The 18299-nt window shown below is 27.9% G+C and overlaps 2 protein-coding genes across 5 annotated transcripts in view; both read left to right on the forward strand.

Moving 5' to 3' along the window:
- Positions 1 to 17425, forward strand: part of LOC100209695 (tRNA wybutosine-synthesizing protein 2 homolog) — a 19748-nt gene extending 2323 nt beyond the window's left edge. For 2 of the 4 annotated variants that reach the window (XM_065812531.1, XM_065812533.1), the window contains 3 exons: positions 4499 to 5109; positions 10678 to 10835; positions 16886 to 17425. In XM_065812531.1, the coding sequence (XP_065668603.1) occupies positions 4499 to 5109; positions 10678 to 10835; positions 16886 to 17293 (1177 nt within the window). In that variant the 3' untranslated portion in view covers positions 17294 to 17425. The remainder of the gene's footprint in view (positions 1 to 4498; positions 5110 to 10677; positions 10836 to 16885) is intronic. The other 2 variants (XM_065812532.1, XM_065812534.1) reach the window with 1 other exon arrangement.
- Positions 13082 to 15057, forward strand: LOC136088573 (uncharacterized). Its single transcript, XM_065812530.1, has 2 exons — positions 13082 to 13132; positions 13489 to 15057. The coding sequence occupies exon 2, from the start codon at positions 13494 to 13496 to the stop codon at positions 14991 to 14993; it is 1500 nt and encodes a 499-aa protein (XP_065668602.1). The 5' UTR covers positions 13082 to 13132; positions 13489 to 13493; the 3' UTR covers positions 14994 to 15057.
- Positions 17426 to 18299: the final 874 nt, after the last annotated feature.

Below are 18299 nucleotides of genomic sequence, written 5' to 3' on the forward strand. Positions count from 1 at the left end.
GCATTAAATGTGAATATTCCTGTCGACCTAAATCCGTTTATATTTATTATAATAATAATATTTTATAATAATACTTATTTTCATACTTAAATCCATAACAAAATTATTCAACAACATTGGTACATTTTCCTTACAAATTTCATTAAAATCGTTATCCAATTTAAATTGCCGACAAATGTTCTGCCTTTTTTTTTTCATTGGTCCGAAAACTGACACATCTAATGGTTGTAAGATGTGTAGCATTAGGAAACAACGAAATCAAATGAATTCTTTCCGAAGAGCAATACACGCTGAGCTCTTTAGACAGATGCAAGCGGTGTCCATACATGAACATATATATAGGTAATTGTATATTAATAGATTTCAAATATGGTACTAACACATTTGTAAAGTACTCATAAAAGCATTCGGCGTTCATCCAGCCGCTGTCACTTTTACCGAGTCCCCAACCTGGTGGTGCAGCAGCAATAGTTTTTGGCATTCGAGCATACTCGAGCATACTACAATGTTAATGATGGTGCAAATTGACCATTTGCATTTACGCAAAATAGAGTTGTAAGGTTTAATTATCGCTGTTGTTGCATTCTTCATAAACATTTCTTCCTCTAATGCCAATTACTTTTCCAGTTTTTGGTGCTAACTTAAAACCAGTTTCGTCTAAATTAAAAACACGAGATGGATCATTAAGGTATTGCGCATCATCGCCTAATAATTCATGCACCTCATTAAACCATTTTCTTATTGATGCTTCAGTTATAAGACCTCTAGCTCGACTAATATGCTCTGCTCATTTTTGCGATAATTCCTTATTCGACGCATAAATTTATAAAAACAGTTTTTACTTGGGACATCATCTTTAAATGGTGTTTTTATACCTCGCCCTATAACTATTTTTTGTACCGCCTTAATTAATAACTTTTTTGTAATCGCAAAACCCATGTTAGCGCACTGCATTAACCAAGCAACCAATTCATTCTCAATTTCTTCTCCAAGATATGATTTAAAGCCAGAGTTTTGCCGTTTGGGTTGGCTTTTACCAGATAATTTATCGCGTAAGGTACTTTCAGGAACATTAAACTTTTTGCTGACACATAAATTTTTTTCACCTTTATTTAAAGCTCTAAGTGCTGCATGCAGTTGTTCTTCTGAATACAAAAGCTTTTTTCGAATATTTTGTTTCTTTTTTGAACCTTGCATCTTTCTAATCGAATTCATTTCACATAATAAATGAAGTATGAAAAACATATCAAATAAATACTCCCTAGGGTTAAATTCATTTCAGATGATAAATAAAGTATAAAAAAATATATCAAATAAATACTCTCTTGGGTTAAATTACCTTTAATTGGTAATTAAGTTGAACTGAAATGGTTTTTTAGAGAGAAAACTTCACAAAATAAAACCCGTCCGAAAAAATATTTTTATAAACGGTAAGTGCTAACTATTATAATTTTCGTAATCACCTATCGTGTAAAAGATTAAACAATGTTATACAAAAAATTCTTATATTTTTTGATAAAATTTAAAATAGTCAATGTTTTTACAACTATTTTAAACTTTTATCAAAAAAATTATATAAGTTTTAAGCCGTAAAAAAACTAGACAAACTTTTTTTTACTGTTAAAGATTTTCTTAAGAAAGCAATAAAAAATCATTTGCGGGTAAAAAAACATTTCAAATCTTTAAAAATACATCTTTTTAAAATTTATTTATTAGTGAAATAAGTTAGTTTTGTATAAAACAATGCTAAAAAAATAAATTAAAAAAAAAAACATAATAAATTTACTGATTTTTTCAAAAACCACGGTAGGTGCTTCTTCACGGTAGGGGGTGCCATGACCCTACTTCAAACTTAAAAATTTTTTAAAAAAATTTTTTTTAAAAGAATTTGTAAGTTTAAAGTGAAACAAATGGTTAACAGAAAACTTTGAAATATTTTACCATGAAAAGTAAGTCTTTGCATATTCCAGCCAACTCTGCCAAGTTTGATAGGTATTGTTGTGTGTGGCAGTATTGTGGTAATTCTGTTAAAAGTGGCTCGTAAAGTTTAGACAAACATAATTGAAATTGCACTACTGCGATAGAATGAAAACATTAATTTTATTTTTGATTAATTGAACAACTATTCTACAAAAAGTAATTTTTCTTGCTCTTTGATTAAGGAATTTTAAAGAAACTTATTTTTTTAGCAAAATCACTATCATAGTAGGTAGAATGACATGCATATAAATATCAAAAGAATACAAACTTCACATCTTTGAGAGTAATCCTAACCTTTTGTTAATGCATTTAAATCAAAAAGTAAAAAAATTTTCAAAAATAGTCTAGTATCAAGATTCATCCAAAAAAATTTGGTAAAATAAATGTTCTTGTCAAAAATTAGTTACTTCCAATCGTTTTGAGTTTAGAAGCTCTAAATATTACTTTATTTGTTGTTAATGAATCAGATTATGTCATGATGGAGGAAATAAGTTATAACATATTTTATCATTTGGTACAGTTGACCCATTAATATGGTTCAAATAAGGATTAAGTTTACATAGAGTTAATCTTGGTTTGCAATCTTTAAACTTGATTTACTGTAGATCATTAAATTAATCAGATGATCATTTTGGCAAGTAATCTGACTAAATTATTGATTCATCTGATTGATTCCATTGATTTATACTATTGCTAGTTGATATGAATTCTTAAAAAAGATTTTAAAAGCCTAAATCCTTAGTTTTAAGGTTGTTTGCTTGATTAAGCATCCATTTATACAATCATCCATTTAAATGATAATTTAAATGGATGATTATTTAAATGATTAATTTGAATAATCAGCCATTTAAATGATCAGCATCCATTTGGTATAAAAATATTACAAGTAGAAAATTAAAATTCATTCTGACAGAAGTTTTTTAAATCATCAATTCCTTGTATATGTTTGTAGCGTTTTCAAATGTAACATATTTTAATGTAATTTTTTTTAAATAACAAATTTAGATTTCATTAATAATTTTTGTTATAGTTATTGTTGTAAAGGTCTTAATGAGGTGTAAAATATACTAATGTCACAATTTAATTTTTAACAATATAAAAATCATTCCCTAAGTTCACAAAAATAAAATTCCATAGTTATATAAAAAATATAAGCAACATTGATAAAGTTTACCACTATAGTTATAGTTATAAAAAGTAATGTCCGGCTAATAAATTTTTTTCAATGCGTTTATTTGCTGTTATCTAATAATGTTAGATTTTATTAATATTGAAATTTATAATTTATAAAATTTTTAGTTTGGACTACCAATTAAAAGATATGGGATTACATCTGGATACAACACTCTCTTGTATTATTTTGGCATTCAGTTTTCACTATATCATTTATCATTATTCAAAAAAATTGAATTTTCCTATTTCAGTTTATTTTTCCAATTTCATAATTTTGTTTTAAGTCTAACAGTTTTATTTACTTTATTTATAGAAATTGTTATATTTCTGCTAAGATAATATTTATTAAAATTATTAAAAAATAATCAAGAAAAAATTAATTTAAAAAAAAAAAGAAAAAAAATCATGTCACTTTTTCTTTTGTGGAAACTGTGCGTGTGTGTGTATAAATCACTATAAAATCAGTGTTATTTGGTATCGTGATACTAAATGCACTGATTTTAAAAAACGGTTACAAATTTGAGAATTTTTAAATTTTTTTAATTTGATCTATACTAAATAAATATTAAATAAAAAAATTAAAGTTAAATAAGAAAATAAACATAAAATTCCAAATAAAAAAAATTTAATTCAAATAATACCAAGTAATAAATTTCATACCAAATAAAATTGTAAATATTATAAAAAATGCATAATATTAACAAAAGTTAAAAATAATAAAAACTTAGTAAAACAAAATGTTAAATTCTGTTCAACTTGTGTGCAAATATTTTTGTCTAATTTAGTCATGGCAAAAGAATGAACTTTGATTTTTACTATTTTATTTACGTAACTATAACTTTAGTTCAAACTTTTAAGATAATTGGTGTATGTACTGAAGACCCCAGCAGCAGGCTATTTCAGTGTGACATCATCTGGCTTATCTAAACATGCATTTATTGTTATATATATATATATATATATATATATATATATATATATATATATATATATATATATATATATATTTCGTTGATTCACCTCCCCAGAAGGCCACTACAGACGAGGAGGCTACTAAATTGTGGTTATAACCCTCTCTCAACTCTATAACTCTAAAACACGAACCTTGATGAACAAGGCCGCTGCGCGGAGAAACAAGTTGAGCGCAGTACTACCAGGGACGTGGTGGGGATCGAACTCAGAACCTCTCGCTAATGAAGCAAGCGCTCTACTACTACACCACTACCGCATTATATATATATATATGTATATTAAATGTGTTCTGCATATATATTCTGTATATGTATAAACATGTATGATTAGATTTGTACATATTTCTGCAATTGATTTATATCTATGTTTTTAGAAACATATGTGACAAAGAAAATCTTTTGCACAAAGACTTTCGTTTAACCCAGATCAAAAACTTGGTTGCAATCCCACTTTCTTTTGAGAGCACTCTCATAAATATAAATGATTTATTAAAAGACACTTCTTCATTTCACATGCAGTTTGTTGATAACAACACTCTTTTAAAATCTAAAATTAAAAATCCAAGTGAGCAACTTGTAGAACTTTGCTACCAATATAGTCTCAAACTTGATGGTTTGCCTTTTGATGAGCTGAAAAAAAATTTACCAAAGCGATGGGAAATTCATGGTAATTTAATTTTGTTTCCAGATCACTCATTTTCTTTGAAAACATGGGAAATTCTTCCACAGGATTTTTGGATAAGAGTTGCCAAAGTTTTTAATGCAGAACGAATAGCTATCAAATCAAAAATAATTGGAGATGGTTTTCGCACACCTAATGTCATTCTTCGGTTAGGAAATGACAGTTGGGTTGAACATATTGATAATGGTATCAAATATGCTTATGATGTGAGGCTTAATATGTTTAGTAAAGGAAACATTACAGAGAAACTGCGTATTTCATCATTTAACTGTGAAAATGAAGTTGTTGTTGATTTGTTTGCAGGTCAGTTGAGAAAATTTAAAAAATAAATGTTTTTTAAAGTAATACAAATTTATTATATTTATTTTAAATATAACAAGCTAAAAGTATAACAAAAATAACGCATAAATTCCTATTAAATAAATATTACATTTAAATAACTCTCCTAATGTGTTTCCATATAAACTGTGAAATTGATTTTTTATTAAACTTGCATCCAGTTCTACTATAATTAATAATGTAGTGATATTTAGCATTTCACCCTAATTATCAGGCTGTTATTAAATAAAATTATAAATCAAAATAGAAATATTGCATCTACAAAAAGAATGTTGTAATTATTTTATATATTTTATTGTTATAATTGAGTTACATGGAAAGCATGCAATGAACACTTTTTACTAAAGCATGTTAAGTTTGAATAATTCAACTCATCAAAAAAATAGCACTACAAAACTCTTTAGAATTATGTTTTAAGTCTGAAAAAAAAGAATAAAGTCTGCAGAATTTGCTGATACAAAGTATTAGCAATGTTTTTAAATATTTGAGGCCTAAATAAGTTCCTATTAAAAATTGCAAGAATTTACATCAAAGGCTTAATCTTCTGTATTATTATTATTATTAAGTTATACGGAACAATACATGAACCGTAAGTTCATCATTAACTAGCAAAGCTAGTCTGTATAGAAGCATTGAAGCGCGGAAAATGATGTGCTATGATAAGTGTTGATACCGGTCTAAATTAGTTTTAAACTTTTTCACTGAGGTAGTATTTATTACATTGTCTGGCAAAGCATTTCATGTGTTTGCTATACGGTTTTTAAAAAAGTTATATCGGACAGTTTTTGTTGATTTCATGATGGTACCAGATGCAAAAGCCATAGCTGGGGGAAATGTTAATTTGATTAATAACTCAGTTAATTAACTCGATTTTATTCTCTAAATTTTTAAATACGGTCCAATCGTTTTCTTTGTTCGCATAGAGAAGTGAGACCAAGTTTGATACATCTTGATTTATAATTAAAAGGCTTCATTTCTTGTGGTACTTTTGTAACATGCCGTTGAATACTTTCAATTATAGAAATGTCCTTTTCTAAATAAGCACACCAAGCGGTAATGGAAAATTCTACAAGTGGACATATATAAGTTGTATATAGCTTTTTCCAGAGTTGTACATCTCTGCTTATGAAGCTGTTTTTTAGAATACCAAGCATTTTGTTAGCCTTGGCTGCAGCAATAGATGTTTAGAAGTTTTGCCTTAGGTCATTGGAAATTAAAACACCAAGGTCTCTTTCTGATGAGGTTGATTGAAGTTGAATTCTGTTGAGACTGTTGTTTGAGCCACGGTCATCAATAAAGTATTGGTGTGGAACAGATTTGAATTGGTTTAAATGCATTATTTTATATTTCCTAATATTTATTTCCATAAGCCATTTTTGAACCCAATTAACAATGTTGTCAATGTCAGCTTGCAGACAAAGTTTTCGTCTAATGATTAAGGCACTAAGGATTTTTGTGGCGTCTGCATACATTTTGCATATATTTTTTTTATACCTTTTTTTTATATCATATCTTGCTACTAATTTGTTCTAGTAAATTATTAATGAAGATAGTAAAAAGCGTTGGACCAAGAACTGAGCCTTGAGGAACGCCACTAGTAACTTTTTCCTATTTCGATGTTACATTTCCAAGTTAGACACGTTAAGCATTGAAAGAAATGCTTTAGTCCAATTTAAAATTTTACCTTAAATTCCATAGGATTTCAGTTTTTGTAGCAGTCTAGTGTGAGGAACTTTGTCAAACACTTTAGCGAAATCTAGAAAGACAATGTCAACAGGAAACTTATGTGATTTATGGTAGGTCAAAAAATCCATAGTCTCAAGTAAATTACCAACACAAGATTTTTTGTTTATGAAACCATGCTGATAATTAGATATAAGATTTTGAGACAGTAGATGCTGCATTATCCTATCTTTAACTATTTTCTCCATTATTTTGCACAGCACAGAAGTAATGGAAATGGGTCTGTAATTGTTTAGATTCATTTTAGAACCTCCTTTGAACAAAGGAGTCACATTTGCTACAAGCCATGTCTTTGGTCACATGCCATGTTCTACTGATTTTTGGTAGATCATGGCTAGTGGAGTTGCTATTTTGTTAGAGTATGCCTTAAGTACGTAAGGACTTATCTGATCTTCACCTATAGATTTATAACCATCAAGAGTAACCAGGTGACTTCAAACAGACTCATAATAAAAGGAGATGGAAGGAAGTGATACAGCTGTTTGTTTAGTAAATTATGTAGATTAATGTAGATTAATATGTTATGTAGATTATGTTGATAATGTAGATTAAAAAACAATTTCTGCTCTACACATATTGTAAGATAAACTATTTCTGCTCTACACATATTGTAAGATAAACAATTTTTGCTCTACGCATATTGTAAGATAAACAATTTCTGCTCTACGCATATTGTAAGATAAACAATTTCTGCTCTACGCATATTGCAAATACTAAAATTGTAAAAAAAACTATAAAAAGTTTATTTTTGAATTATTATTTCATTTTGATTAAAATACCAAAGATTAGATTTGTTAAAGAATTCAAAAAAAACTTTGTATATCTTTATTTTATAATTATTATTAACTTTATAATTATTATTAACTTATTATATATAATTATTATATATATATATATATAAATATTGTTATAATTATTATTAACTTGTTATTAACTTCATAATTATTATTAACTTATTAATTGTTAATTAATTAAAATTCACACCATTATCAATGTTTATCAATATTTTATACATTTTAAAGTTAAAATTTAGAAAATACATCAGTACAATGTGTGTTTATTCTACACACGTTAACTTCTTGAAGTAACTAGCCGTTACTGAGAACTGGTTCAGTCAAATTTATAATTGTCATCAAAAATGGTGATTTTTTTGGTTTTGGAAGCCTTCCAAATTTTAGATTTTGTCCACTGTTGTTGTCTTGATATGTTATATATTAAACAGTAGTTTGTCTTGCAAACTAAAAAGTATTTTCTTTGATGATGCTACCTACACCTTTACACCTACTTTTTCTCAAAACTACTTTTGGCTGCAGCACAAAATTTGTTACAAGCAAAAAGTTGAAAACATAAATTGCATTAGTTGTATTTTTCATGACTTAAAATTAATATAATAAAGTTGACCAGTCATTCATCCACAATGGAATTTGACTTAAAATACTTTAGGCATGTAAAAAAACTTTTTTTCCCATTAATTATTGCTTAGAGGAAAAAAATCCGTACAAAAATTAAGTAATGTTTTTATCTATTTTTTCATAGTAAAAGTTTTTTTTCACACTTAAAAAAAAAAGCGTATATGGCATATTCAACTTTAGGGTAGGATATGTAATATACGCTTAGTAAGGTATAATTCTCTACCTTTTAAGGTAGAAAATTATATTAAAAGCAATAATTTGCCATACAATTTTCTACCTATTAAGGCAAAAACTAAAAGTATAATTTTCTACCTTATAAGATAGAAATATACTTTGCTAAGGGTGTATCACAAATCCTATCCTAAGCTAGAAATTTGTACCTTTTTTTTTAATGTGTGTCATTGATACTAATAATTTTTCGATTAAAGTAGTCAATCATCTAAAAATTAAAATATTCTCTAACTTTATGTATATCAATTTAAAAAAATTATTTGAAAGATAATTTTAATTTTATGATGTAAAGAATATAAAATGTTTAAAATAAAAGTAAAAACTAATCTGAAAGACTTAAAAAAGTAAAAATATTCCAGTAAAATATTTCTAATGACTGCAAAAAAAAATTTTTCTTGCTACATAGTTATCACAGTTATTTCGGAACAAATATTCTTACACTTAAACTAATCTCTTAAAAATTATTACTTTAACTCAAAAATTACAATTTAAACACGTAAAAATGTATAAAAATCTGATTTCACCTCTGGATCCTTAAAAAGAAAAAAAAAACCTAAAAATATATTGATAGAAATGTTTGTTAATGAATGTTAATTGAAGCACGTTAATTGAAGGACACACCAAAGAAATATAAGACTGTCTGGTTTTACATATATATTAATAATAATTTCACTGATGCATACAGAATAAGCTTTAGCATTTAACTTCTGTGCTTTGAAAATATGCTTTTCATTTTGTGTTAAAATTTCAAAAAGTTTATAGAGTTTCAATTTAATTTCAAAATTCTAATCTATCTTTTTTTGTCTCAAAAACAATGTCATATGGCTTAAAAATACTCTGATAACTGAACTTGACCAACCTTAAACTCTAATTGATCAATTTTAATGTAACTATGCACAAGTCCTGTCAATAAATCATGTATTAGATCAAAAAGTAACTATTTGGCCATATTAAAATTTGATTAGTCACTTCAGAATTTGATATATCTAATAAAATGATAAAGTTATACCTAGTTTGGAATTTAACTCATTAGAATATTTGACATGTTCTGACAAATTCTGAATCTCTTTAAATGTTGTTAACTCAACCATTTCAGCATGTGTTAAATTGCTTGCAGCAGTAAACAGTTTTTTTGGCTTGAGCTTTCCTCCTCTGGAAACTGGTATTAGCTATCCAGTAATACTTATTTTTACACCAGTATACAATGGTTGGATTGTTTCTTTAAAAACTTTCATTAAAGAAGTAAAATAAATTTTTAGTTAGCTTACTAAATGGAAAAGCTTATTCAATTAAAAAACAGATGTTTTAACTTTATACTTTTTTGTTAAGAATTTGAAAGTACATAATCCAAAATTTTCAAATTCACTTAACCAATCTGGTTTGTAATGCCAATATCAACTGCATATATAACAAGTTAAATATGATGATGGATATTTGACAATTTTGTAAACTCTTTAATTTCAAGCGATTGAAATAAAAGTTCTTGCATCTCTGTAAATGGAGCAATTGATTCTTTGCGGATGACCTATATTGAAAGCATAGAAAGTATTTTTTCTTAAATATTTTTTTACGGAAATATTGAGAATAATAATTTTTTTATGTTACCCTAATCAAGGAGATTGAACACATTCTCGGTCAAGCAACTTTTGATTCATCATTGCTAGTAGTAATGCCCAGTATCCTGCCCATTTACTGACAGAATATATTTTTTTCGCTCTCGCTCGTTTGTTTACATCAAACTTTTCAAGAAGAGATTTTTTTTTTAACTTTTTTAAAATCAAGTTATATGAATTAACTTGTATGAAGTGTGGTCAAAATCAAAATTTGAAAGAAATTGATTATTGCCAATTCCAAAGCAAAATTTAAATTAACTGTTTAAAATGTTTATAATTTTTTTTTTATTTGAAGAAAGTTTTTTTGTAATGTTATAAATGTTTATGAATTTGTTTTGTTTTTCTTGTGTAATGTTATCTGTTTATGAAATCTTTTTTTTGTACAATGTTAATGAAATCTTACATTTTTTTTATATATCTTTGTTTATGAAATGTTATCTTTTTGTGTGTATAAATAATTTCAAAAGGTATCAGGGAAATTCCATTATCAATTCTGAATCACGATATGTATATTGGTATATGTATAATTTAAGGTATTGGTTACTTTACATTGCCATATTTGGTTAAAGCTCGTGCGCATACTGTGTATGCTTGTGAATGGAATCCAAATGCAATAATAGCTTTAAAGCGAAATCTAGAAATAAATGGAGTTAATGATCGATGCATAGTAATTGAAGGAGATAACCGAAAGGTAAACTCGTTCTTTTTTATACTTTTATTACAGTTTTATCTTTATTACTGCGTTACACTGTGCTATATGATATTTCAAAATGTTTCTAGCTCATTCAACAGCATGTGTGGTGACACATGAATAAAAATTTTAAGTTTAATACAACAGTAAAGCAGATTCCAATTGCAAAAATTTTTTTCTAGAAATACTTGGTTTTTTCACCTGTTACAGGGATAGATCCAGGATTTAACACTGTAGCACAACGATTCCCAACTTTTCCAATGCCGCGACCCCTAATAACATTTACCAAATTGTGTCGACCCCAGCAATAAAGTTGATATGGTTGCTTTTGAATCACTGCATTTTTACAGCTAACTATTATGTTTTTTGACTTATAAATATCTAATTTTATTTATGTTTTATTCAATGTACAAATTATTTATATTTTATTCAATGTACAAAATACATGCACAACAAGCTTGAAAAGCTTGTTTAACAAAGGTACCATAACGCTTTTTCGGAAATATCTTCAAATTTGATGGTAAGTGGACTTCTGTGTCAGGTAAATTTAAAAAACGTCTTGAAATTTTTTCTCCGAATACTTTAAGGTGTTTTCTGACAGAAAGTATTTTTTTCCTCATTGTTTCATATTCGACGTCATTTTCATCAATGAAAGCAGATAAGTTAGACAACATGTAAAAATTTATTTTCATTCATTTTTTTTTTTTTACTAAAGTTTTGTTTGAATGCTAGGATCTTTTCTGACAAAAATGTCAACCAAAGATTTCTTTCAAAGATGTCAACCAAATAGTCAATTTTGTGAAGTTGGGTTTTTTCACTAAACAATGCTTCAAGCGTGTTTGAAGCATTGCTTGGTGATTTTTGATTGATTTTTTTTTTTTTTTTTACAATGGCTCAATGATTTAGGTTTTTGATTTAAAAAAACGTTTTCACGAAGATCGTAAACGTTCATCACAGGTCGTAAACAAGTTTTAAATCATTCGCTATGGACAACCACCTCGTAACAATGTGAAGTAACAACACTATCAGATGCATCCAACTTACTGCAAAGTTTCGAAAACAGGCGGCTGTTTAAAGCACCACTATTTTCAAAATTCACGGCGCTTACAACGTTTTACGTTACTTGTAGTTTGTGCGGCAAAAGGCTTTGTTGCAAACAAAGTCGATAAATCAAACAGTTCCGATGACTTTCATGATGCATTTATTAGCGAATGTTAAAAAACTACATTTAAAATTGCCGGAGTTTTGTATGTGCAAACAACACAAACATTTTCCCTACGGGGATGTCATGATTTTTTAAAAAAGTACCAACTGTATCAAATACATCGTTATGCAGTAGTTATGGTTTCAAGAGGTTTGCAAAAAGAAACACATTTTTGGTTTCGCCTTTATTAATATACCTCACGTGTAAACCATAAACTGAGAGCATCTGTTGATTCGTCAAGTTTAATGCTAAATATTCCTAAGGGAACAAATTTCATTTCCTGGATTACCTGCTCAAGAATATCAGCAGTAACGTCATCTATTTTACTTGTGAAGATATTATTATTAGGATATTGTATTCAATTTTTTGGTTGGTGACAACTGCAAGTTTTTGGAAATGGTGTGAGGTTTCTTGACTCTGCCGGTTCTATGAGGCACCAAAAATGAAGCTTCATGGCTGTTACACTCTCTTGTCGGTACTGGCCACCCGAATTAAATCTGCTTTTCTTGACGCCGTCAGCTTTGTTCGTAAAATATTGGACATCCTTGCCTGCATAGATAGGATGTTTAGTATGAAAATTGTGTTTCAGTTTGTTGGACTTCATGAATTCGACTGACATAATTTGGTAGCGGGCACGCAATTTTCATCAATATAAAAACCAGAATAAACTTTTCGTTTAAATAGCTTTTATTATTTGAGAATATGAAGCATATGCTTGAATAATTTTACTAATGCACGGTGGGCCAGGTGGTAGACAAAACCTCAAAAAAAAAAATTCGAAATACTTCCAACTACTTAGTACATTATATTTATAAGAGCATAATGTATGGTTTAAAACATTATTTGTAGTTTAATTGTACATCATAAATGTACAATTATTATTTACAATTGAATATAATGATGAATTAATTTTTTTTTTTTTTTTAATATACCATAACAACATAACTATAACAACAAATAACTTTTAAATTATTTAACATATGCGAAATTAATTGACATATTATTAAAATTTAATTTGATAGCTTTTCAAAAAATACCAGAACAAATTCCAAGGTCTTGTATTAAAGTCACAGTTTTATTTTGAAATATAAAGGTAAGATTCTTGTTTATAGTATAAAAATATTATGTTAAAAGTGGCTCATATAGTTTAGAACCTGCTAGAACAGCATATTAATGTTAGAATAAGTTAATACAATATATGTACAGCCTGTTGGTGCTGTTTTATTCTGCTCATAGCTGCCCCTTTAGGTTTGGTAAACATTTAAAAAATATATATTGTTGTAAAATGCTATTCGCGACAAACCTATTTTTTGGTTTGTTGTCATTATTAGGTGTTGTGCTTATTGTACTGGCCTAATTAAATATATCTGAAATAAAAATAATGGCCATATTCATGTTATATTAGTTTATAGTGGTTGCACTAATAATTTTAAATTAATTTTTTTGTAGTTGATATGAAGATAAGTGATGTCCATAACCGTATACGGCATGACCAACTAAATCCGAGTGATAAATCATTTTCTTTGTCTGTAGAAGCTATTTTAGTCTCTATGAATTTGGGTTCTACTGGGTGTGCTGCATTTTTAAAAGTTTATCAAAAGAAATGGAAGGATGCAAACCGAGGAAACATAAAGTTTGAGAGTAAAAATAAAAATTGGTTGACTCATGACTTTAAATCTACATACAGTAATAATATATCTAAGCCTGATAATTCTAGTCAATTACATAAGATTGGTGGAAGACCAAGTTGTTCCTTTAAAGTTGCTTCTGACAAAACCAAAAGGAGAAGACTTAATGATATTATAAATAATTTTTCTAGTGATGAGTTGCTCCACTCAGCAAGGCTTAAATTAAGAAATGAGTATAATTATGAGGCTGCCAAGCAAGTTGCTGAGATATCAGAACCTTCTAGTCAATTTAAAAAGTATACACCTGATGAAGGTCTGGCATTAATTATAGATGGTGGCATGTCAAAATCAACCTACCAACTTATGAGAAATGGAGCTGAAGAACGTGACTGCCATATATATCCTTCATACAACAACATAAGGTTGTCCAAAGCTAAGTGCTATCCAGAGAATATCTTTGTTGATGATTATTCAGCACATGTACCACTACAAGAATTATTAAAACATACAGTAAAAAGACTTTGTGAGGTGCAAGCTCCTGTGATCAGCACAATGCTAGATGGTTTGACCCGGTTGACTTTGCGTTGCAAGGCTGTGTTTGATGGGGCTACTGGGCAAAGCATGTACAAGCAAATTAGTAGTGAGGAAGCTGGAGATCGTAACTTAAAAAAAGAAGAATCTCTGTTCATTACCTGCTTAGCACCACTAGAACTCAGTGGGTTCTGTAATAACAAAAAAGTACTATTATGGCGAAATGAAAAGCCATCATCTACTGCATATTGTCGTCCAATAAGATTTTCTTTTCAAAATGAAAGCAAAGCAGTTGTTATAGAAGAAGCAAAATATTTAGAATCTGAAATCAAAAAATGTGGTGTTTTTAATTTTACTTTTAATGGAAAGGAACTGGTTGTCAAAAGTATTATTGAACTGACCATGATTGATGGCAAAATTCAAACTATTCTGTCTCATGTGACTAACTCAACTCAATGTTGCTCTGTGTGTGGTGTGTCTCCAAAAAACATGAATAACTTAAAAATGGTGCTGAAATTGGACAATTCTAATAATTTAGAATTTGGACTGATGTCAGAGGAGGCCCAAGAGGCCTGTAACAAGGATTTTAAAAAGTTTAGGGAAGATTTCAGTAGAAAGACTTCCAGAATTGACACAAATCGTGACCTAGTTAACAGGCTACTTGTATCTAGTGATCCTGTCATAACATCATTAAGAAAGTGTCATAAAAAAAATGGTAAGAGTTTAAAAAAATACCCCAGTGAAGTTTTGGCTTTGCTGAGGGAATCAGCTCCACCTTCTTCTTTTTCTTTGTAGCTAAACACAATTTGTTGTTTGATTTTTAAAAAAGGTTGATATTGAAAAAAATATTTTTTTACTACCTAAGCCAATTAAATGTCTTTTATTTTATTAAAAATTAAAATATTCTTGTTAAAAATAAATATTATTTCATATATAATGATTATTTATATATCTAAATAGGTTTGTGGACCAATTGGGTAATAATTAGGTTTTGTCCACCACTTCCCATATACCTGGCCCACTGTGTAATGGCTAAAAACACTATTTCGCCGCAGGCAAAATATGATTTCATTTTCGTTACTAAGTACTTAGGTAGTTTTGTAAAAAGAGTTAAAGTTGCAAGAATTAAATTGTCTAAAATAATTAAATAGGCTTCTGACATTTTAAATTTTAGATGATAAAAAAGAACTGCTGCCTAGCGTAAACAACGGGGATCCCTGGGAAGTTGTCAGGTGTCAACCCCCGTTGGGGTTCTGACCCACAGGTTGGAAACCGCTGCTGTAATATAAAAAGCAAGCTACTAATATGTCGAGTATTTTTAAATGATAAGAGAATTTTACTTTAAGGGTTACTTTATGGTTCTTAAGATGATTACTTTTTGAGATTTAATCGTCACAATATTAAAACACTTTTTAGTAACAAATCCCGTACGAATTGTCACAAAATCACTAACCTCTCCTCCCTCGAGCGACCCCTAACCCAAATACTTATGCAAATCATCATGCGTAAGTTTCTACGGTGCTAACTTGCTATGGTCTATATAATAAAAAAACTAAATTTCGAAATTTAAAAATTAAATTATTATTTTGTATTTAAAATTATGCTCGTTAATTAAATTAATACTTAGATGAGCAACACTTCAAAATTTAGACATTTTTTATACGTAGAAAGATATTACAAGTTTTCTTTCAAATTCTCTTTAAATAAAAAGTTTTGGATAGTGTAGTTGACCGGTGTATTCATTTAGAGTTTTACTAATGAATTTTAAAAACATGGGTTTAAAAACATTTACATTTGTTATGAACACAGTATATAATATATACATAAACAGGCTGCAGCTCTTAATTATATGGCGCAGGGCATTAAACTTATGCTTCGATTTTACTGTTTTACATCATATATATGCTTTACTCTTATATTGTATAATCAGATATAGGCCTCACTCTATAATATTGTAAAATCGGTTATATATATATGCCACTCTATAATATAATGCACTCTCAATTAGGAAATAAATAAATATATATATATATATATATATATATATATATATATATATATATATATATATATATATATATATATATATATTCAATAAATACCGCTGTGTATAAACTTTTTGAAAAATAAATATTTTTTTATTTTAGTATATATTATTCGATCTATTGTGATCAGCGTCATCAGGTATAATGTATTATACCTGATGATGTTGATGATAATAGATTCGAATACATTACAATACATTCATTTTAACGTATAACAAAAAAATGACTTTCAATGATTATATATATATATATATATATATATATATATATATATATATATATATATATATATATATATATATATATATATACACACATACATATATATATATACACACATATACATATATATATATATATATATATATATATATATATATATATATATAATATATATATATATATATATATATGTATATATATATGTATATATATATGTATATATGTATATATATTTATATATGTATATATATATATGTGTGTGTGTATATATATATATATATATATATATATATATATATATATATATATATATATATATATATATATATATATATATATATATATATATATATATATATATATGTATATGTATGTATGTAAGTATAGATATAGATATATTTATAAAAATATACATGTTAGTTTGTTTTCATATCTTCAAAGAATGCACCTCGAAATGTGGCGGATCGTGTAAATCTTGGACTAATACCAACATCTCAAATGTCGTGGAAAGCTGCTTGTGACGCATTAAAAATTGATTCTGGCGGAGTACTTCATGTGCATGAAAATGTTACATGTAAAGATGATACTTCCATTTGCTCTTGTTCCAATTTATGCCTTGTTTATTTAAAATATAATGGTCAAGTTAATAACTCTAAAAGAATTTCATGGTGTACTCATTTGCACTACTGTATGTCTGAAATACGCAAATTCCTACCATCGATGTTTTCATGGAATATATCTGTAAGTCATATTGAATATGTTAAGTCATACGCACCGCACGTAGATCACCTCGTGTTTGACTTATTAGTTTCTCGTAAATCGAGTTGAATATTTGATTTAAATGTTGTAATATAGACCATCAACAATAAGAGCCTAGTTTTTCCGTGAGTTGTTTATGCGATTGTTTATTTTTAACAGTAGTTCAACTAATTATTGATTACTATTAAAAGTTATAATTTATTTTGCAGCTTTCTGCTTTTTGTCGTGGTAGCCGCCTTTACGCAGCTCCCTTGACGAATTTTTCGCGTTTTATTTCTTTTTTATGCCCAGTAATAACACAAGAAGGGGCATAGTGCACTTTTTTTAGTCCGGGGCTTCTGACTTGTAATTACCTATTGTTAACAAGTGGCGCCTTTTTTTCAAAAAGATTTGAGCAAGAAGGCAAAAATTGTTTAAAATCGCGGTACTCAACTATTATTGTATACTGTGTGCTAGACACACATTATACCAACGTATGTAAAACCATCGCGAACGTTGTCTTTATTTCTGATGCATATCTGACGTCGATTTAATGTCAAGTGTTTAGTAATGAATAAATTCATACCGACGCATTAAAAACAGCTTGAACAGTAAAGTTGGTCCTACGTAAGTAAAAACGTCGCTAAAGTTAATTGTTTTTACCATCTAAATCCAATGTTGATCCGATGTGTATAATCCAACGTCGATTCAATGTATATGGATCCAATGTTGACATAACGTATATAACCCAACTTTGATTTAATGTATATGGATTAACATCGAAACACTGACAAACTTGTTACAGCAAACAAGCAAAAGAAACATGATTAATGTCTGTTGATGGATAAATGTTATTTTAATTATTTTTTAATTTTATTTTATTTTTTTTATTTATTTAATTTTTTTTTTTTTTAATTATTTTTTAATTTTATTTATTTAATAATTTATTTTAATTCGTTTCTTTAACTTTTGGTATAACAGAGTCTATGAAACGTATAAATATATATACTGTATCGGACAAAACGAGTGCAACCAAATAATGCTAATTTAGTTTCTTTATATAAAAGTGCTGGATTTTTTCAATTTAGAGAAATAA

Source organism: Hydra vulgaris, chromosome 12 (genome assembly GCF_038396675.1).
Source record: "Hydra vulgaris chromosome 12, alternate assembly HydraT2T_AEP".
NCBI lineage: Eukaryota > Metazoa > Cnidaria > Hydrozoa > Anthoathecata > Hydridae > Hydra > Hydra vulgaris.